The 23,382-nt window shown below is 41.0% G+C and overlaps 1 protein-coding gene across 6 annotated transcripts in view; it reads left to right on the forward strand.

Annotated features, from left to right (window-relative positions):
• MCF2 (MCF.2 cell line derived transforming sequence) overlaps positions 1-23,382 on the forward strand; it is a 296,431-nt gene that overhangs the window by 244,748 nt on the left and 28,301 nt on the right. For 5 of the 6 annotated variants that reach the window (XM_077490004.1, XM_077490071.1, XM_077490204.1 and 2 more), the window contains one exon: positions 17,431-17,531. The exons of the other annotated variant lie outside the window; for it this stretch is intronic. In XM_077490004.1, coding sequence (XP_077346130.1) covers positions 17,431-17,531 — 101 coding nt within the window. The remainder of the gene's footprint in view (positions 1-17,430; positions 17,532-23,382) is intronic. 6 annotated transcript variants of the gene reach the window in all.

The following is a 23,382-nucleotide window of genomic DNA, read 5'->3' on the forward strand; positions in this document are numbered from 1 at the left end:
TTACTCAATAAATAGAAGGGGATAAAGTCTGGAAAAGAAGACAGTGATAGACAAAACAATTGCCTCTGGTGGCTGATGGAAGGTGGGGGGGGGGGGGGATAAGGAAAATGTCATGTATATATTAAGATGTAAGTAATCATATGTCTTTTTCTTTTGTAAGATGATATCTCTACAAAATAAAATAAATAAGAAAAAAAAAAGAAAAGAGGAGTAGGGACAGTTCCTGTTTTGGAGGTTGTCTCATTGTTGCCCATCTAGTACACGTTTTCTTCATTTCATTAACACATAAGCAGCTGAAACTGATTAACAACCATTTCTAACTCAGTACCAAAAGCCAAAGGAAAAACACTGTACTGCGTAGGCAAGAAAAATAAGGTCACATTAAAGCAGCTAACACTGAAGTACATTTGCATGAACTACTTTACTTGTCAAAAGTATTCCAATTGTGTTACAGACTCCCCTTCCAGACCACATAACCAGGTCAATTACCTCACTTTCCTCTGTTGTAGTTAAGCAACACAACTTGATTATGAACCTACTTCAGCCTGTGATTGGACAATAAAGGAGAATCAGCACACTGATAAGGTCACCACTCTGCTATATACAGTATCTCCTGTAAACATTTTCAGATGTTGACTATCGGCATTGTGTAAATGAGTGGCCATGACTGGTTCAGAGTGTTAGTACTTCTTCACATAATAGGAGTACTGCCCTTCAGGGGATTACAGGAGCCTCAGATATATGGAGATTCAGTTATTTTTGCTAGCTATGTGTGAAAATATGTTTAATGACTTTTAATGAATACGCTATATGGAGTGCAATTTTTATAGGCCTCATGCACTCAAATGTTTATTAGCGGATGTGTCCTCAAGCCTAAAATCCCCAGTACTTTCCTGTTCCCAGGGAGCCACAGGTGCCGCATGCAATATTGCACATGCCCAACTAAGGGGTCCTGCGGGGCTCCGAAATGTTATACTTTGTCCTCTGTGATTCGATCGTTCTTCACTAAAACCTTTGGACAATACTAGATGATCCGTGGTGTGCTGGAAAATATGTGCATTGCAATACAAATTAATGGCTGTATGTGGTCATATTCATGCATGCGGTTTGTTTCCCAAAAAAGTGAAAGTGGCGTGTTTGTACAGTTTTCATGTTAATAGGAATCATTAATCTACAGGTTATGAATATTAAGGGCTTTAAAGCAATTGTTAATGTATTTTTTTTTTTAAATAAAAATAACAAACATGTCTATACTTACCTGCTCTGTGCAATGGAATCCTCCTCCTCTTTTCCTCCCGCCGGCGCTCCTGGCCTCTCCTCTTTGTCCAGTGCCCGCCCCCCCCCCCCCCCATTCGTGCATGCTTTCTCCCAAGCCCAGCTGCTGAATCCATTTGACGCAAACAGTGGAACTTGTCCTGACCCGTGCACCCTCGTCACTGGTTTTGATTGACAGCACTGGGCTCCCGGTGGCCCCCGTTGCGCCAGCAAAGCCAGCGAGACCTGGAAGTGAGGGGAGAGAAGAGATGCAGACATGCACAGTGCTGAATTGAGGGCTCAGGTAAGTAAAAAGGAAGGGAGAGGAGTGAGGGGGGTGTCGATGCCTAAACATTTTTTACCTTAATGCAAGGAATGCACTTTAAGCAAATTCCGATTTTATTGGAAGAAGAGGAGCTCAAGCTTGTCTTTCTCCTCCTGTCGTCGGCACTGCTAGGCCAACACTGTGATAGGCAGCCTCATTATCCAACAGAGAAGTGTGGAAGGCGGATAGCTTGGCTTTCATCTGCTGAAGATTTCCAAAGGCAGCTAGTATCTACAACTAATATCTGGTTTTAGTTTAGCATTTCATGTTTGGTAGAGATTTTCTTTAAGGATTCAGATAAATGCAAACATCTGACTTGCTGAAGGCTATTCTATGTCTGTGTGCTGGAGGGAAATCTTAGGATTTCTTTAATTGAGTTTCAAATAAAATAGTGTTACAAAGAGCTGTGGCATAGATTCTTTGCTGTAATTTCCACCATTCAATAGGTAGTGATATTGGGCTAAATATTATTTTTGTACCTTGTAAAAATTAGAAGAAATGGCAAAAATAAAAATCTAGCAGAGGTTCTCTGACGCGTTCCCACTCCATCACTACTAGATAAATTATTTTTAATAGATTCTGCTTTCAAAGATAGTAATTGCACTGAGCCAGTAAGAGTTCCCTAGTTGTAAATATACAAAAAGTTGCCTACAAGATATAAAAAAATACTTTAAGAGAAATCCTGCAATATTGAAGTGCTTGTAAAGCCACTTCTCATGTCCCTACAATCCACTCTCATAGATAACAACATGTGTCCCACAGTATGTCCTTGTATTTCAGAGTGTCTCCCGACGCTCACGTAACTCCTTGACTCTCACAGTCTGACAGGTACAGTAGAAGGGGCCGAGAACTCCTGGCGGAGGGGAGGATAGGAAGAGAGAGACAAGCAGTCACGTGAGCATCGGGAGGCGCTCTGGTAGAAGGTATAAATAGGCTTTTTTTAAATAAAGGACATGCAAGAGGGCATATGTTATTATCTAACAGAGTGGATTGTAGGGACATGACACTGTTATTTTATCAACAGGAAGGGAGGATAGTGGAGCAGATTGTAGCTGACAGGCAGGGAGGGGATCGGGGGAGAGAGGAGACACAGCAGATGACGGAGGCACGTAATCTGACCATGGTGTCAGGGCTCAGCAGCCATGATGAACTGTGGTCAGTTAACAGGGGGGAGGGCAGAACCAGGCAGTATCAACCAGATATTTCAGGTGATACAGGGGGCCAAATTACTACCAAGCACTGTGCTGTATAGGTGAACAAAATTAGCTGCTCTAAAAACAAAAAATTAATCAAACACCTAAACCTAATCAAAACCTATACCAATAAGCATGAAAAAAACAATATTAAGTTGACAAAAAATGTGATTAGTAAATAGTATACATAGATACTATCATATCATCATAAAGTGAATAAAGTGTATACTAGATCTAAAATGAAATTAGCATAAATAATATAGAAAAAACCCCCCACAATAATTAATGTAAATTGAAACAAAAAATAGTGTGTGCTAAATCTAAACGAATAAAATTAACAAAAATAATATTCAAAAACAATAAAGAGTTCATATATGATGAAGAAAAAAATTTGTCCAAAAAGTATTGTTGATTCCTCAAACTTGATATTAAGGTGCAAAAATATCCACAAATGCGTGTATATAGAAAATAATCAAAACAATCCTCCACCAGTGAGAAGAGGGGCCGCTTACCAGAGCTTTAGATCCCAGTGTTAGTGAGATCAGTGAGGCAACAGCACAGAGGTTTCTGGATGAACCGTCACAGGCATCCCACCATTTACATCTCCAATACGAAGGCTCCAATCGGGAAACGAAGGTATCGTAGATTGCTGGCACCACGCTGCCTCTATCTCCAGTACGAAGCCTCCAGTCAGGAAACGAGGGTATCGTGGATCATGTATAAAAGATCAAAGACACTCGCATAGCGTAAAACCACTTGGTTTAATGAAGTAGAATTTAAAAAAATTTACACTCACATATATAAAGAAAAAACGATCACATAAAAACGACCGGCCGGACTCGTGTGCCGCCCGCACTTCCTGGTTGGGCGTAGAACGCGGAGACGTCAGAACGCCTATCTCCCTACGCGCGTTTCGTCACGAACGGACGTGTTCACGGGATGCGGGACGGCGTTCTGACGCACCGCCTATATACAAAATCCTAAACAAACAGCCTCGGTCTGAGCTCCATGTTGTCCTCTCAATCCACCATGTTAGGTGAGGGAAAGAGGACTGGAATGCCTATACTATCACCCAGTCCACCATTTTACATAGGGAGAAAGGGGTAAAAATTTGCCCTACCACTACGCAGAGGCAAACCTATAATCATAACCCTCCAGATTCTTTAAGAGCCATAAATTAAAAATACAAAATTATCATAAAGATACATTAAGAAAAAGAATTTAAAAAATTCCTTTCGAATACCAATTGAAAAGTATATTTATCAAAAGGTATTTAATAAGATAATAAAATAATATTAGGCACAAACAAAACAGTCCAAACGAATAAACAAAAGAGCTTTTGTAGTAAAAATATGTACTGTCTTGTATGTCCAGATATTAATACATTCTTCGTTATAAAAAATTATATACCAGTGGAAATTGAAAACTTTTTTTTGGTAAGACCACAAATACAGAAAAAATGATAAAGGCAAAAAACCCTCATTGAAGACTCATGGAACTCACACCAAGTTTACAGTTAAAAAAGCAACAACAACAGGAAGCCTAAGCTATATAAGCTATTTCAACCAATCATATATTGTTCAAGAATTGTCAATAAACGCATTTACGTCTACTTCAATATTAAGGCCATGAGGGACATAACTTTTTAATCTGTGTATCCACATCATTTCAAGCTTGGAAATGCTTCTTACCAAATGGGTTCCCCTCCAATGGGGATTGAACTTGTCAATTCCCATAAAGATTGTGTTGGTAGGGTCTCTATTGTGTGCCAGCAGGTAGTGTTTGGAGACCGAATGCTGGGTATATCCTCTACGGATATTCCCAATATGTTCGTTCAAACGTACATGTAAAGCACGTTTGGTCCGCCCTACATACTGGAGGCCACAAGGGCACTCCAGCATGTAGACCACTGCCTCTGAGCAGCAAGTGATAAAAGGTTCTATGGTGTAAGACCTAGATGTAACCGTAGATCTAAAGGTAGTACTTCTCCTAGACCGACAACCATTTAAGCTACATACCGTGCACTTCCTGCATTGATAGTACCCAGTAAGGTTCGAGAAAAAATGCGGACGATTAGTGGGTGGGTCCAAAACATTAGGGGCCACCCTGTCCCTCAAAGATGTTACGCCTCTATATACTACTTGGGGTCTGTCAGGCAAAATGGTTCCCAATACCGAGTCGTTCCTAAGTACATGCCAATGTTTTTTAAGTATATGTTTGATCCTAGTGTGTTGGCAAGAATAATTGGTGATGAAGGGTTAACGAAAATTGTTTTGACGACCTCCTTCTCGTTCCTTTAGTAAATCGGATCTTTCAACTTGACTAATCTCATCTATCAGACGTGTCAAGGGTTCAGATGGATAGCCTTTATCAATGAACCTCTGAGTGAGAACACGGGCCTGTTGTATAAAAACATCCTGTTCTGTACAGTTACGTCTCAACCTTAAGAGCTGGCTTCTAGGTACTGATTTGAGCCAAGATGGATGGTGGCAACTAGTAGTAGGTATAAAGGAGTTCCTATCGGTGGTTTTAAAGAAAGTTGATGTAATAAAACGTTCTCCTTTAATAGTGATAGTAAGGTCTAAAAAATTAATTTTGGTAAGACTAGCTTCATAGGTGAGGTGTATGCCCCTGGTGTTGGCGTTAAGCTCATTCATAAACAAGGAGAGATCCGATTCACTCCCATCCCATAGGAGGAGGATGTCGTCTATGTACCTGGCCCAAAAGGTCAGCTGCGGCCTGACCCGGGCATAGACAACATCCTCCTCCCATTTCGCCATAAACAAATTCGCCAAACTAGGGGCATATTTTGCCCCCATTGCGACCCCTTTAATCTGGCGAAAAAAATCCCCTCCAAACCAAAAAAAGTTATGCGTAGCCGCATAGTCTAAAAGTTTCATAATAAAGATTATTTGTTCTGAGGGGAGATCGGAAAACCTCTCTAGGGAATCCGAGACGGCCTCTAGGCCCATATTTTGGGGTATGCTTGTATAAAGTGACGCAACATCTGCAGTCACCAGCAGGGTCCCTTGTTTCGGATGATATGCCCCGAGAAGGTTAATTATATGCCTCGTGTCTTTAATAAATGATGGCATTCGATGCACTAGAGGTTGTAGAAAGAAATCTATATACCTGCCCACCCGGGAAGTAATAGAATCGATCCCACTAATGATGGGTCGTCCCGGGGGGCAGGTGAGACTCTTATGGACCTTAGGTAAGTAGTAAATTATGGGGATTCTAGGAGTTTTTGGGACAAGAAAGGCCTTTTCTTTCTTATTTAAGATTCCCTGATCAAATCCCTCTGTAACAAGGGACTCCAAAGTTCTTTTGTATTGTGCATTCGGATTAGAGGGTAGGGAGATGTAAGTAGCCCTATCTCCCAAAATCCGATTCATCTCGCCTATAAAGTCATCCTTATTTAGGATGACTATACCCCCCCTTTGTCCGCTGGGCGGATGACCACATTTTTATTGTTGCAGAGGGATTCAATGCCAGCATCAATCACCTCTTTATTTCTAACTTTTTTTATACGTAAGTCTTCAAGGTCTTTGAGGGCCAGATCACGAAAGACTTTTAAAGAGGGACACAGATGTCCAGGTGGGTTGAAAAGTGATGAATTAGAAAGCCCCGAGTGACAATAGTCACCAGAGGCATTTCTAAGAAAATTGGTAGGATTTGAAGCTACATATCTTTGGATATTAAGTTTTCTTACATACCTATGAATATCCATGTATGTTTGAAACTTGTTCATATTTTTGGCTGGGGCAAACTTGAGGCCCTTATCCAGGACACTCAGTTCGCAATTACTAAGAGTGGCCGAGCTAAGGTTAAAGATACCTGCACCAGTTATGTTCTTGGTCTTTTTGGGCTGAGTACGCCTCCCCCCTCTAGTACCTCTCTTAGCTCGACCACTCTTTTGATGCCTTGGTTTGGCCTGGGAAAACCCCAATTGTTGTGGCTTGGGTTAATACCCAAGTTGCCATTACCAGAGTTTCCCTGAATGTCACTGTAGGGACCCATATTATTGGGCCTCAGGTTTGTCATACCCTCCATAGGTGGAAACCCCGAATCCTGTAAAGGCAAAAACTGTTTTGTGTAGGAATATTGAATTGAGATTGGTAGTCCACATCATAATGTACCACTTGGCTGTTATTATAAGCTGTTGGTGGGTTAGGTTTTGGATATTGAGAAGGGAGGGGTAATTGATTATAAGTAGGAGATGGGAAATAACCCTGTTTAGAAGCAAAGCTTCCCATCCATCCAGGGGGAGGTACAAACGGTCTCTCCTGTCCCCAGTTTGGAGGGGGAGCAGCCTGACCATAATAAGGAGAGGGGGCTTGGGCATATGTGTGGGGGAGAGGGGGGGCATTCTGACGTTGCCCACCTCGTCCCCTTCCTCTATTGTCATGCCCCTGAGGAGGTCCTCGTTTGCCACCTCTCATTTGGCTGTAATTTCTCTTTCCCTCGCCAGGTGAGCGGAAACGAGAATTTACAGAATTTGCAGATGGTACTGTATGGTTTTGTGTATTCTGGGGTGGTATCCCACCCTGGGACATAGCCACCGGGGTAGTATCCATAGCTGGGCCGGAGACATCAATTTGATCTATCAGTAATCTCTTTTGCCACTCAAAAACCGTCAGAGATTGATAGTCCAAGATATCTCGGTTATACTTCTTTTTTAGTTTTTGTTCTCTATCCTCTTTCTCCAACAGTTTAAGAAGACCTTTGGATCTATCTAAATATTCTTCATTATTTTTAAAGGGCAATATTTTATCTTTTAAGTTTTTGATCTCAATATCTAAACGGTTAAGTTTTAAATTCTTCCTCTCCACGAGGAACCGTAGAAAGGCAACACCAGCTTCATTAAAATATTTATACCATCCCTCCAGATCTACCTCACCTTTCTGGGGGCAAACCTCCCACCTCAAGCTGCGTGGGACCATCTGTAATTTTATATATGTTTCCAGAAACGCAATGTCCCATTGGGTATGGATCTCAGATACTATTAGGTTTTTTAGCCTTGTAAAGAGACCACCCAAATCCCCATCGCCTTCAGCAAAAGGTTCAAAAACCCCTTCTGTGTTTACCACTCTGGAGGCACGAAAATCAAAAATATCCATGAATAAAGTAGCTGCAGTAAATGTATAAGGATCACAAACACGGTACAAAGGGTAAACCGCGCTACTCAAACAACAAAAGAAAGCAACCTATAAGCAGCAACCCTAATCGTAATACTCCGATATCAAACTAAATAGGTGAACAAAATGAGCTGCGCTAAAAACAAAAAATTAATCAAACACCTAAACCTAATCAAAACCTATACCAATAAGCATGAAAAAAACAATATTAAGTTGACAAAAAATGTGATTAGTAAATAGTATACATAGATACTATCATATCATCATAAAGTGAATAAAGTGTATACTAGATCTAAAATGAAATTAACATAAATAATATAGAAAAAACCCCCCACAATAATTAATGTAAATTGAAACAAAAAATAGTGTGTGCTAAATCTAAACGAATAAAATTAACAAAAATAATATTCAAAAACAATAAAGAGTTCATATATGATGAAGAAAAAAATTTGTCCAAAAAGTATTGTTGATTCCTCAAACTTGATATTAAGGTGCAAAAATATCCACAAATGCGTGTATATAGAAAATAATCAAAACAATCCTCCACCAGTGAGAAGAGGGGCCGCTTACCAGAGCTTTAGATCCCAGTGTTAGTGAGATCAGTGAGGCAACAGCACAGAGGTTTCTGGATGAACCATCACAGGCATCCCACCATTTACATCTCCAATACGAAGGCTCCAATTGGGAAACGAAGGTATCGTAGATTGCTGGCACCACGCTGCCTCTATCTCCAGTACGAAGCCTCCAGTCAGGAAACGAGGGTATCGTGGATCATGTATAAAAGATCAAAGACACTCGCATAGCGTAAAACCACTTGGTTTAATGAAGTAGAATTTAAAAAAATTTACACTCACATATATAAAGAAAAAACGATCACATAAAAACGAGCCGGCCGGACTCGTGTGCCGCCCGCACTTCCTGGTTGGGCGTAGAACGCGGAGACGTCAGAACGCCTATCTCCCTACGCGCGTTTCGTCACGAACGGACGTGTTCACGGGATGCGGGACGGCGTTCTGACGCACCGCCTATATACAAAATCCTAAACAAACAGCCTCGGTCTGAGCTCCATGTTGTCCTCTCAATCCACCATGTTAGGTGAGGGAAAGAGGACTGGAATGCCTATACTATCACCCAGTCCACCATTTTACATAGGGAGAAAGGGGTAAAAATTTGCCCTACCACTACGCAGAGGCAAACCTATAATCATAACCCTCCAGATTCTTTAAGAGCCATAAATTAAAAATACAAAATTATCATAAAGATACATTAAGAAAAAGAATTTAAAAAATTCCTTTCGAATACCAATTGAAAAGTATATTTATCAAAAGGTATTTAATAAGATAATAAAATAATATTAGGCACAAACAAAACAGTCCAAACGAATAAACAAAAGAGCTTTTGTAGTAAAAATATGTACTGTCTTGTATGTCCAGATATTAATACATTCTTCGTTATAAAAAATTATATACCAGTGGAAATTGAAAACTTTTTTTTGGTAAGACCACAAATACAGAAAAAATGATAAAGGCAAAAAACCCTCATTGAAGACTCATGGAACTCACACCAAGTTTACAGTTAAAAAAGCAACAACAACAACAGGAAGCCTAAGCTATATAAGCTATTCCAACCAATCATATATTGTTCAAGAATTGTCAATAAACGCATTTACGTCTACTTCAATATTAAGGCCATGAGGGACATAACTTTTTAATCTGTGTATCCACATCATTTCAAGCTTGGAAATGCTTCTTACCAAATGGGTTCCCCTCCAATGGGGATTGAACTTGTCAATTCCCATAAAGATTGTGTTGGTAGGGTCTCTATTGTGTGCCAGCAGGTAGTGTTTGGAGACCGAATGCTGGGTATATCCTCTACGGATATTCCCAATATGTTCGTTCAAACGTACATGTAAAGCACGTTTGGTCCGCCCTACATACTGGAGGCCACAAGGGCACTCCAGCATGTAGACCACTGCCTCTGAGCAGCAAGTGATAAAAGGTTCTATGGTGTAAGACCTAGATGTAACCGTAGATCTAAAGGTAGTACTTCTCCTAGACCGACAACCATTTAAGCTACATACCGTGCACTTCCTGCATTGATAGTACCCAGTAAGGTTCGAGAAAAAATGCGGACGATTAGTGGGTGGGTCCAAAACATTAGGGGCCACCCTGTCCCTCAAAGGACAGGGACAGGGTGGCCCCTAATGTTTTGGACCCACCCACTAATCGTCCGCATTTTTTCTCGAACCTTACTGGGACTATCAATGCAGGAAGTGTACGGTATGTAGCTTAAATGGTTGTCGGTCTAGGAGAAGTACTACCTTTAGATCTACGGTTACATCTAGGTCTTACACCATAGAACCTTTTATCACTTGCTGCTCAGAGGCAGTGGTCTACATGCTGGAGTGCCCTTGTGGCCTCCAGTATGTAGGGCGGACCAAACGTGCTTTACATGTACGTTTGAACGAACATATTGGGAATATCCGTAGAGGATATACCCAGCATTCGGTCTCCAAACACTACCTGCTGGCACACAATAGAGACCCTACCAACACAATCTTTATGGGAATTGACAAGTTCAATCCCCATTGGAGGGGAACCCATTTGGTAAGAAGCATTTCCAAGCTTGAAATGATGTGGATACACAGATTAAAAAGTTATGTCCCTCATGGCCTTAATATTGAAGTAGACGTAAATGCGTTTATTGACAATTCTTGAACAATATATGATTGGTTGGAATAGCTTATATAGCTTAGGCTTCCTGTTGTTGTTGTTGCTTTTTTAACTGTAAACTTGGTGTGAGTTCCATGAGTCTTCAATGAGGGTTTTTTGCCTTTATCATTTTTTCTGTATTTGTGGTCTTACCAAAAAAAAGTTTTCAATTTCCACTGGTATATAATTTTTTATAACGAAGAATGTATTAATATCTGGACATACAAGACAGTACATATTTTTACTACAAAAGCTCTTTTGTTTATTCGTTTGGACTGTTTTGTTTGTGCCTAATATTATTTTATTATCTTATTAAATACCTTTTGATAAATATACTTTTCAATTGGTATTCGAAAGGAATTTTTTAAATTCTTTTTCTTAATGTATCTTTATGATAATTTTGTATTTTTAATTTATGGCTCTTAAAGAATCTGGAGGGTTATGATTATAGGTTTGCCTCTGCGTAGTGGTAGGGCAAATTTTTACCCCTTTCTCCCTATGTAAAATGGTGGACTGGGTGATAGTATAGGCATTCCAGTCCTCTTTCCCTCACCTAACATGGTGGATTGAGAGGACAACATGGAGCTCAGACCGAGGCTGTTTGTTTAGGATTTTGTATATAGGCGGTGCGTCAGAACGCCGTCCCGCATCCCGTGAACACGTCCGTTCGTGACGAAACGCGCGTAGGGAGATAGGCGTTCTGACGTCTCCGCGTTCTACGCCCAACCAGGAAGTGCGGGCGGCACACGAGTCCGGCCGGCTCGTTTTTATGTGATCGTTTTTTCTTTATATATGTGAGTGTAAATTTTTTTAAATTCTACTTCATTAAACCAAGTGGTTTTACGCTATGCGAGTGTCTTTGATCTTTTATACATGATCCACGATACCCTCGTTTCCTGACTGGAGGCTTCGTACTGGAGATAGAGGCAGCGTGGTGCCAGCAATCTACGATACCTTCGTTTCCCGATTGGAGCCTTCGTATTGGAGATGTAAATGGTGGGATGCCTGTGACGGTTCATCCAGAAACCTCTGTGCTGTTGCCTCACTGATCTCACTAACACTGGGATCTAAAGCTCTGGTAAGCGGCCCCTCTTCTCACTGGTGGAGGATTGTTTTGATTATTTTCTATATACACGCATTTGTGGATATTTTTGCACCTTAATATCAAGTTTGAGGAATCAACAATACTTTTTGGACAAATTTTTTTCTTCATCATATATGAACTCTTTATTGTTTTTGAATATTATTTTTGTTAATTTTATTCGTTTTGATTTAGCACACACTATTTTTTGTTTCAATTTACATTAATTATTGTGGGGGGTTTTTTCTATATTATTTATGCTAATTTCATTTTAGATCTAGTATACACTTTATTCACTTTATGATGATATGATAGTATCTATGTATACTATTTACTAATCACATTTTTTGTCAACTTAATATTGTTTTTTTCATGCTTATTGGTATAGGTTTTGATTAGGTTTAGGTGTTTGATTAATTTTTTGTTTTTAGCGCAGCTCATTTTGTTCACCTATTTAGTTTGATATCGGAGTATTACGATTAGGGTTGCTGCTTATAGGTTGCTTTCTTTTGTTGTTTGAGTAGCGCGGTTTACCCTTTGTACCGTGACTGTGCTGTATAACATGCTTTGAAGGAACAGGATCCGTTTTGTTTTGTTTTTTTCTTTAGGGTTACAAACACTTTAACTCTAAATATGTGCTCCCTGATATACTTTTCTTTTAAAGATTATGTAAAACTAAAATAAGAAATGTAATATATTTCAGCTTACCAATTCTTATAGGTGGTGGCTGCGTTCATTTGTTCCTGTCTTTTTTACTTTATTTTCATTCCTACTTTATTCTAGTAATCCTGCTAATAACACACTTGCTGCTTTCTATACTGTATCTATGGAGGGAGTCGTGATTGTCACACAGGCTGGACTTCAAACATTGTTAATCTCCATTACATGGATTGCTAGGACTAGTAAAACCACAATTCCTGAAAATGTAGGACGCTGTATAAAAATCTACATAAAAACAGAATGCAATGATTTGCAAATTTCATAAACCAATATTTTTTTTCACAATAGAAATTAGTAAACATATATGTTTAAACTGAGAAAATGTAGCATTTTAAGAAAAAAAATATATCATTTTGAAAATGATGGCAACAACACAACTCAAAAAAGTTGGGGCAGGGAAACAAAAAGCTGGCAAAGTAAGTGGAACTAATAAGGAATGGTAAAATGTCAATGCTAAACCGCATATTGCATCTATGATAACAGCATGGCTTTCTAGTAGAAGAGTCTGGGTGTTTAACTGGCCTGCCTGCAGTCCAGACCTTTCACCAATGGAAAAAAATGGTCGCATCTTGAAATGAGAAATACAACAATGAAGATCCAGGACTTTTGAGCAGTTAGAATCCTATATCAGACAAGAATGGGACAACATTCTTCTCCCAGTTGCTAAATGTCTTGCAGGACAATTAGACAACTAGAAATAAAGCGTTACTGGATCTACTGATTACCAACAATACAGACCTGATCATGGATGTGGAAATACGGGGCAATTTGGGTAACAGCGATCACAGGTCAATTGGCTTTAGTATAAATCACACAAATAGGAAACATAAGGGGAATACAAAGACACTGAATTTCAAAAGAGCCAACTTCCCTAAATTACAAACCTTGCTAGAAGGCATAAATTAGGATAACATTTTAGGAACAAAGAACATGGAGGAGAGAGGGGTTTGCTTAAAGAGCATATTAAATAAGGGCATTAACCAATGCATCCCATTGGGTAATAAATTTAAAAGCGTGAACAAAAGTCCTGGATGGCTTAACTCCAATGTAAAAATGCCTATAAAAGCAAAGGAGAAGGTCTTTAAAAAATGCAAGGTTTAGGGATCATCATCAGCATTCAGACTTTATAAAGAATGCAACAAGAAATGTAAGGGTGCAATAAGGACGGCTAAGATAGAACATGAAAGACACATAGCGGAGGAGAGCAAAAAAAATCCCAAGAAATTCTTTAAGTATGTGAACAGTAAAAAGGGGAGGACAGACCATATTGGCCCCATAAAGAATGAGGAAGGACATCTAGTTACAAAGGATGGGGATATGGCATAGGTACTGAATTTATTCTTCTCCTCAGTCTTCACAAGGGAATAGGGAGCTTCAGTAACCAAAACCGCAGTGCTTATCCTCATGACACATCACAGGAAGCACCTCCATGGTTAACAGAGGACATAATTAAAATAAGGCTTGGGAAACTTAACATTAATAAATCACCAGGATCAGATGGCTTGCATCTGAGGGTACTTAGGGAACTCAGTCAAGTAATGGCCAGACCATTGTTCCTAATTTTTACTGACAGTCTACTGCCTGGAATGGTACCAGCTGATTGGAGAAAAGCCAATGTAGCACCAATATTTAAAAGGGGCCCAGAATACATCCCTGGGAAGTACAGACCACTTAGCCTAACATCAATAGTATGTAAACTCTTGAAGGGGATGAAAAGGGACTATATACAAGACCATAGGGTAAGTACATGGATTTAAAACTGGCTACAAGGACATATTCAGAGGGTGGTGATAGATAGGGAGTACTCAGAATTGTCAGGGGTGGGTAGTGGGGTCCCCCAGGGTTCTGTCCTGAGACCAATCCTGTTTAATTTGTTCATAAATGACCTGGTGGATGGGGCAAACAGTTCAATCTCTGTATTTACAGACAATACTAAGCTAAACAGGGCAATAGCTTCTCTGCAGAATGTGGAAACCTTGCAAAAAGATCTGAACAAATGAATGGGGTGGGCAACTACATGAAAAATGAGGTTCAGTGTATAAAAATGTAAAATAATGCATTTGGGTGGCAAAAATATGAATGCAATCTATACACTGGGGGGAGAACCTCTGGGGAAATCTAGGATGGAAAAGTACCTGGGGGTCCTAGTAGATGATAGGCTCAGCAATAGCATACAATGCCAAGCTGCTGCTAACAAAGCAAACAGAATATTGGCATGCATTAAAAAGGGGATTAATTCCAGAGATAAAATGATAATTCTCCTGCTCTACAAGACTTTGGTCCGGCCGCACCTAGAGTATGCTGTCCAGTTCTGGGCACCAGTCCTCAGGAAGGATGTACTGGAAATGGAGCGAGTACAAAGAAGGGCAACAAAGCTAATATAGGGTCTGGAGGGTATTAGTTACGAGGAAAGGTTGCGAGCACTGAACTTATTCTCTCTGGAGAAGAGACGCTTGAGAGGGAATATAATTTGAATATACAAATACCATACTGGTGACCCCACAATAGGGATAAAACTTTTTCGCAGAAGGGAGTTTAACAAGACTTGTGGCCACTCATTAAAATTAGAAGAAAAGAGGCTTAACCTTAAACTATGTAGAAGGTTCTTTACCGTAAGAGCGGCAAAAGATGTGGAATTCCCTTCCATATGTAGTGGTCTCAGCGAGGGGCATCGATAGTTTCAAAAAACTATTAGATAAGCACCTGAATGACAACAACATACAGGGATATACAATGTAATACTGACACATAATCACACACATAGATTGGACTTGTGTCTTTTTTTAACCTCACCCACTATGTAACTATGTAAGACTAGCAAATGGTCTCAGTTCCCAGACATTTACAGAGTAATGTTAAAAGAAGAGGGGATGCTACCTCATGGTAAGCATGGCCCTGTTCCAACTGTCTTGAGACGTGTTGCTGCCATCAGCTTCAAAATCACCTAATTTCTTTGTTAAAATTATCCTTTTTTTTTTTAGTTAAAACATTTTATGTTTTATGTTGTGAATAAATAATGGGTTTATGATATTAGATTTTACACAGTGTTCCAACTTTTTTTGAATCGGGGTTATAGTTTACGTGATAAATACTGTATATTTCTGCTTTCTTTTAAGATCAGAGGAAAGACATTGCATTTCTTGCAAAATCAACAGTTATTTGTTTTTTACTTGCTAAAAGTGTTCTTAGCCTAAAAAATAAATTAAAACGAATGCAGCCACATCTAAGGACTGGTAAACGCCAATATATAATATTTTTGAGGGTTTAGATAAGCTTTTGAACTAAACTTGTACTATATAGGCATGAGGGAAGTGATTGCTGATATTGTTACGTTTTTAGACAAAATAAATTACTTATTCTTATCATCAATATAGCATCCAGTGCATTGCTGGGGCACATTCAAAATGTTTTTCAAATACTAACTTTAATGAAAGTCATATAGTGATGGCATCTAGCATGTTATGATCATTACACCTCACATAGATTATTGCAGCATGGGAGATGTTTCTGATGACCCTGATTACATATGCTGCAACAATGGAGGCCACTGAAACGCACAAAATGTTGGAAGTGATCTGCTGGTGCTTCCAGGTCTTCCTCAGTAGTCAGTAAATAATGACTTCTGAAATCTCTGACTGTAGGCAGGCCCGGACTGGGACAAAAAATAGGCCTGGGCATTTTAGACTAAGCAGCCCATGACATATTTACCAGCCCCTTTCCTACTCTCCATCCTCATGGAGGCAAGGGGGGCCAGGAAAGAGCACAGGGAGCCGGAAAGCATGGGGTGCGAACAGCACGGGGGGTGGGCATTAGAGCACAGGGGGGTGGAGAGCAAGGGAGCAGAGAGGGGGGCAGAGCATGGGGGGCAGAGCATGCGGGGAGCTGAGAGCACTGGGGGGAGCCTGAGAGCCTGGGGGCGGAGGCCAGGGGGGCTGGAGAGCACAGGTGGGGCCTGAGAGCATGGGGGGCGGCAGCAGAAAGAAGCTGGATAGGAGGAGCTGCTGCATATAGAAGAATCAATCTCTCCATTTTGTTCCTGCAGCCTCTGAATGCCTGCGGCGAGAGAAGTGGGCTTTAGGAGGCTGCAGGAGGAAAATAGATTGATTAGTCTATATGAAGCTGCCCCGCCGCTCCTTCAATCCAGGAGCAGAGGGGGCCGTACTCACTTTCTCTCTGGTCCTGCGTTTCCTCCAGCTCCTCCCTTTTCAGGGTCACAGGTCAGTTAACCTGTGACCATAGAGCCTGGTGTGCCCTATGGCCAGTCCTGGGTCTTACTGTAGGCTCTTGAAAGTCTCATTGTGATTTCTGTAGTTGATGATAAGACCATACACAACGTTCCTGTTTACCCAGATAGCAAGGATAACTTGCCACAAATTTGTGACAGTCTTGAATTATAAGTCAGTAAACTTGGTGCACATTTTGACTGGCAAGTTGTACACTTGCAGAGCACTTGAAGCACAAGTTCTAGTTTACACTTTTCCAATTTGTAGCAAATTTGCGTGGCAAGTCTGTAGCAAGAGCAACGTTAAAGTGGTAAATCTACAGCAAGAGCTCTGCAAGTCACAGTGACCCCTGTGGTGGGATGACTATTGAACAACATAACTGAACCAGAAATTGCAGCAGACTTGCAGAATGTTTTCAAAGAAAGTTGATCTGAAGTCATGCAATGCAGTGCTCTTACTGCAATTGTGCAGCAAACCTGTGAAGCCTGGCAAGTCTAGCAATAGCTTAGCAAGTCTTTTTCAAACTTGCAGCACAATTGCTTGCTATCTGGGTAATAATATTCCTTATTTTTCTTTCTCCTACATACATTTTTACTGATGCTCTAAAAGTTTGGTGTGTATTTCTAATGAAAGCAGATGCTTGCTGAGTGAATTTTAGTCTGCAGCAGCTGTTGCTTGGTCTTTTTCAGCATTTATTAGCAGCATCTCAGAAAAGACAGGAGTGATGAATTACCTCTAAGTAATGTCACACGAAGGTGCTAAGGTTTGTGTTTGTACGAAAATAGGTTAGTGAAGAATTTGAACAGAAAAAAAGAAGGTTGGATTCATGGAAACAACTTGCAAATCATCATCGGTGAATGCAGGATCCGGGCTTCTAAATTAACAGGTAATGATATAGGAATGCATTGTGGCAGTAAATAACAGAAAATATGCACACCATTTTTTATGTTAAAAAAATTATACTATTGTTTATATTGTTTATTTCATTTAATTGTTTTTTTTTTATAACTTAAGAAATTTGTAATACCAAACTTTGTGGCAGAAACATAATTCTAGTGTAAATGTAAATGGGGCATGTTGCACTATAAAGGTAGCACTTAAAAGTCACACTAACTGTATTAAAATTATCCTTGTCCAAACTGAAACTAAGTATGTTTCTATTTTTTACATATTTTTCCTATTTTTATTATACAGGAAATTAAATAACTCTTGGAAGTCATTACCACCAAAATAGAAGTATTGATTGTCCCAAAACAAGAAATACATGTTAGGGCTGATTTGCTGAAACTGGAGTGTTCAAATTCTGGTGCAGCTCTGCATAGAAACCATTCGGCTTCCATTATTTTTTGTCAAAGCTTAACCACCTCAGTACAGTGCAGTTACACCCCCTTCCTGACCAGACCAATTTTCAGCTTTCAGCGCTCTCACACTTTGAATGACAATTACTCAGTCATCCAAGACAGTATCCATATGAAACTTGCGTCCTTTTTTCCACACAAATAGAGCTTTCTTTTAGTGGTATTTAATCACTAGTGGGTTTTTTATTTTTTGTGCTATAAATAAAATAAAACGTAAATTTTGTGAAAAAAATGCCTTTTTCTTCGTTTCTGTCATAAATTTTTGCTAATTAGTAATTTTTCTTCATAAATTTTGGCCAAAATTTATACTGCTACATATCTTTGGTAAAAATAACCCACATTAGTATATATTATTTGGTCTTTGTGAAAGTTATAGAGTCTACAAACTATGGTGCCAATCACTGAAAATTCATCACTTCTGATCAGGCCTTCAGTACATCAGGTGTATCTCATTTCTTGAGACTCTAACTAGTCAGGAAAGTACAAATACCCCCCAAATGACCCCTTTTTACAAAGTAGACATCCCAAGGTATTAAGTAAGTAGCATGGTGAGTTTTTTTAAGTTGTCATTTTTTCCCACAATTCTTTGCAAAATGAAGATTTTTTATTTTTTTTTATTTTTTTTTACTAAATTGTCATATTATCAGGTTATTTCTCACACACAGCATATGTATACAACAAATTACCCCCCAAAATACATTCTGCTACTCTTCCCGAGTACGGCAATACCACATGTGTGAGACTTTTACACAACCTGGCCACATACAGAGCACCAACATCGATATAGTACCTTCAGACGTTCTACGAGCAAAAATGACGCATCTCATTTCTCAACCACCTATTACACTTTTGAAGGCCCTGGAGTACCAGCACAATGGAATTTCCCATAAAATCACCCCATTTTGGAAAGCTAACACCCCAACGTATAATCTGTGAGGCATAATGAGTCTTTTGAATGGTTAATTTTTTTCCAGAAGTTTTTGGAATATGTGGAAAAAAATTAAAACGCATTTTTTTTTACACAAAATTGTCAATTTATAAGATATTTCTAACACATAGCATGTATATAGCAAAAATTACACCCCAAAATACATTCTGCTACTCTTCCCGAGTACGGCGATACCACGTGTGTGAGACTTTTACACAGCCTGGCCACATACAGAGCACTAACATTAATGTAGTACCTTCAGACGTTCTATGAGCAAAAATTACGCATCTCATTTCTCAACCACCTATTACACTTTTGAAGGCCCTGGAGTACCAGCACAATGGAATTTCCCATAAAATTACCCCATTTTGGAAAGCAAACACCCCAACGTATAATCTGTGAGGCATAATGAGTCTTTTGAACGGTTCATTTTTTTCCAGAAGTTTTTGGAATATGTGGAAAAAAATTAAAACGCATTTTTTTTTTTACACAAAATTGTCAATTTATAAGATATTTCTAACACATAACATGTATATAGCAAAAATTATACCCCAAAATACATTCTGCTACTCCTCCCGAGTATGGCGATACCACATGTGTAGGACTTTTACACAGCCTGGCCACATAGATGGGCCAAACATTGAAGTAGTACGTTCAGGCGTTCTAGGAGCATAAATGACACATCTTATTTCATTCCTACCCATCACACTTTTGAAGGTCCTGGACCACCAGGACAGTGAAATTACCCACAAAATGACCCCATTTTGGAAAGTAAACACCCCAACGTATATTCTATGAGACATGGGCTGCAAATAGGTACTCGGGTACTCTGATGGGCTGGAGATAGGTACTCGGGTACTCAGGTGGACTGTGACAGGTACTCGGGTACTCAGATGGACTGGAACAGGTACTCGGGTACTCTGATTGCCTGGTGACAGGTACTCGGGTACTCTGATGGCCTGGTGACAGGTACTCGAGTACTCTGATGGCCTGGTGACAGGTACTCGGGTACTCTGATGGCCTGGTGACAGGTACTCGGGTACTCTGATGGCCTGGTGACAGGTACTCGGGTACTCTGATGGCCTGGTGACAGGTACTCGGGTACTCTGATGGCCTGGTGACAGGTACTCGGGTACTCTGATGGCCTGGTGACAGGTACTCGGGTACTCTGATGGCCTGGTGACAGGTACTCTGATGGTTTGGTGACTGGTATTTGGGTACTCTGAAGGGCGGTGACAGGTACTCAGATGAACTGTGACAGGTACTCGGGTACTCAGATGGGCTGTGACAGGTACTCGGTACTCTAATGGACTGTGACAGGTACTCGGTACTCTAATGGACTGTGACAGGTACTCGGTACTCTAATGGACTGTGACAGGTACTCGGTACTCTAATGGACTGTGACAGGTACTCGGGTACCCTGATGGGCTGTGACAGGTACTCGGGTATCCTGATAGGCCGTGACAGGTACTCGGGTACCCTGATGGGCCGTGACAGGTACTCGGGTACTCTGATGTGCCGTGACAAGTACTCGGGTACTCTGATGTGCCGTGACAGGTACTCGGGTACTCTGATGTGCCGTGACAGGTACTCGGGTACTCTGATGTGCCGTGACAGGTACTCGGGTACTCTGATGGGCCGGGACAGGTACTCGGGTACTCAGATGAACTGTGACAGGTACTCGGGTACTCAGATGGGCTGGGACAGGTACTCGGGTACTCAGATGGGCTGGGACAGGTACTCGGGTACTCTGATGGGCTGGGACAGGTACTCGGGTACTCTGATGGGCTGGGACAGGTACTCGGGTACTCTGATGGGCTGGGACAGGTACTCGGGTACTCTGATGGGCTGGGACAGGTACTCGGGTACTCTGATGGGCTGGGACAGGTACTCTGATGGGCTGGGACAGGTACTCGGGTACTCTGATGGGCTGGGACAGGTACTCGGGTACTCTGATGGGCTGGGACAGGTACTCGGGTACTCTGATGGGCTGGGACAGGTACTCTGATGGACTGTGATTGACAGGTACTATGAGGGGTGGTGACAGGTCCTCTTTATTGGGGGGGGGGGGGGGCAATCAGTATGTTTGGTGTACACTGTATGCGGTAGCGAGATGTTACCGCAATCTCCTCCTCACACACGATCGGTGTGTGAGGAGGAGAACCCGGTAACATCCCGTTACCGCGGTTTGTTTACATTTTAGTGATCGGCTGTGAAAGGATCACAGCCGATCACGTGGGTAAACAGCCAGCCAATGGCTGTTTACCAGTGTCGGTGACGAGCAGTGTTCCCGGGGAACACGCCGCCACCGACGTGCACGCGCAGCGCGCTCGCGATCGCGCGCATGCGCCGTGCACGTAGGGGGTGTGACCATCTGTGATCGGCCGTGACTTCATCACGGCCGATCACGTGGTAAACAGCCATAACGAATGGCTGTTCACCCCCTTCGGTGGCGAGCGGTGTCTCCGTGACACGCCGCCACCGAAGAAACAGGGATGCGCGCGCACGATCATATGACGGCCTCCCGCCACAATAGCTGCGCCGCCTGGCCGTCATTTGACGGCCGGCGGTCAGCAACTAGTTAAAGGAGAAGTATAGCCAAAGCTAATTTTGACTGTATTTCTCCTGTAGATCACAGGAGTTCTGTTCATTCTGCACTCCTGTGACTCGTTTTCAACCAACAGTATGCTAAAGCCCGCTGTCAGCTGACATCACATTGCTGGTCCAGGCTCTGAAAAGATCACAGCCATGTGGACAGGCTCCACCCAGATGCCTGGAACCGGAAGCTGGGTCAGCCTCTCAGCAAGCCGCTAAGATCCTGAGCCAGCCGCTCCACAGGTCAGCGCTCCAGGGAGCACTGGATGGGCAGAGCAGGGAGCCGGTGACTGATAGTCACCAACTCCCTGCTTACTGAGAACTGAGCAATCAACAGGCTTTGATCGCTAAGTTCTTGGTCTTAGAGGCAGTGGGGGACAGATGCAGCATTGGACAAATTCTGCATCCACCTAGGTGAGTATACTTTTTTTTTGTTAACCCATTCTTTTCTTTTAAATGAACAAGCTGAAGTTAGAAGGTACCATGCAGAGCTGCACCATATTTTGCACTCTTCAGTTTTAGTAAATCATTCCTACTGTAATACCAGTTATTGACAGGTTAGGAGGCCCAAAAGTGAAATGTGAAAATTATTCTGGTGCTTAACTGGTTAAAATGATTAAAGCATATCTAGATAAAAAAATGTATAGATCACAGCTTATCAATTGTTTCAACGTGGTTGCATTAATTTTCTATTTTTTAGCTTTTTTTATTTTCTTTTAATCCAGTGATTTGACCAGCAAGTCTGTTTCTTTAACCAGGAACAGCCAAGCTGTCCAGCAAAAGTATTAGAGGGTTAAGACTGATAAGTGTGGGGGGGGCGGGGGGGGGGGTTACAACTGCCAGCTTTTATTCATTTATGTAAAGCCTTTATCCCAAAGGGAAAAACAAACCGTTGTAACTGCTTTAAAAAGTGTTAGACCCCCATACACACTATTAGATTTTCTGCAGATTTTTGTCTTCAGATTTACCAAAAACATATAATATGAGGTCAAACCTTAAGAGTTTCAATTTGTATGCAATCAGGCAGGCCCTTGCACTACATGGTTTTGGTAAATCTGAAGACAAAAATCTGCAGAAAATCGAATAGTGTGTATGGGGCTTTAGCTGGCATTTTAATTTGTCAATCAAGTCCGTCTAAATCTAAGACCCCATACACACTACACAACTTTTGTTGTCTAATTTCCTTTAGATTTACCAAAACCATGTAGTGCAAGGGCCTGTCTGATTGCATACAAATGGAAACACTTAAGGTTTCATCTCAAATTATATGGTTTTGGTAAATCTGAAGGAAAAAATCTAGAGAAAATGTTATAGTGTGTATCCAGCTTTAATCTCCTAGTGCAGTGATGGCGAACCTCGGCACCCCAGATGTTTTGGAACTACATTTCCCATGATGCTCAGTAGCTGAGCATCATGGGAAGTGTAGTTCCAAAACATCTGGGGTGCCGAGGTTTGCCATCACTGTCCTAGTGCATCAAATACTACCCTCTGCACAGGCTGACAATGTTGCTGTCCAAAGGTGTCTGCTTTACTACTTCATCCAGAATGCAGACCCCCTAAGGGTTGATTCACACCTATGCATTTTTAGTGCTTTTTGCATTTTGCAGGTTTGCACTACAGAACGTGTTCCATAGGAGACCATGTTACATGGACTGTAATGCAAATCTGCAAAATGCAAAAAGCACAAAAAATGCATAAGTGTGAATCAGGCCTAAGACAGGAAGTGTGCTACTGGCCAGATCACCAAGTGAAATAAATAAATAAAGGTAGCCACCTCATTAAAGGATTGGTAACCTGCAAAATATTATTATTATTATTTTATGGTTTAATATCCCTTTAAATGGCATACATAAATT

The sequence above is a fragment of the Lithobates pipiens genome, unplaced genomic scaffold (assembly GCF_037356315.1).
Source record: "Lithobates pipiens isolate NorthernLeopardFrog02 unplaced genomic scaffold, aLitPip1_a1.2 Scaffold_1, whole genome shotgun sequence".
Classification (NCBI taxonomy): domain Eukaryota; kingdom Metazoa; phylum Chordata; class Amphibia; order Anura; family Ranidae; genus Lithobates; species Lithobates pipiens.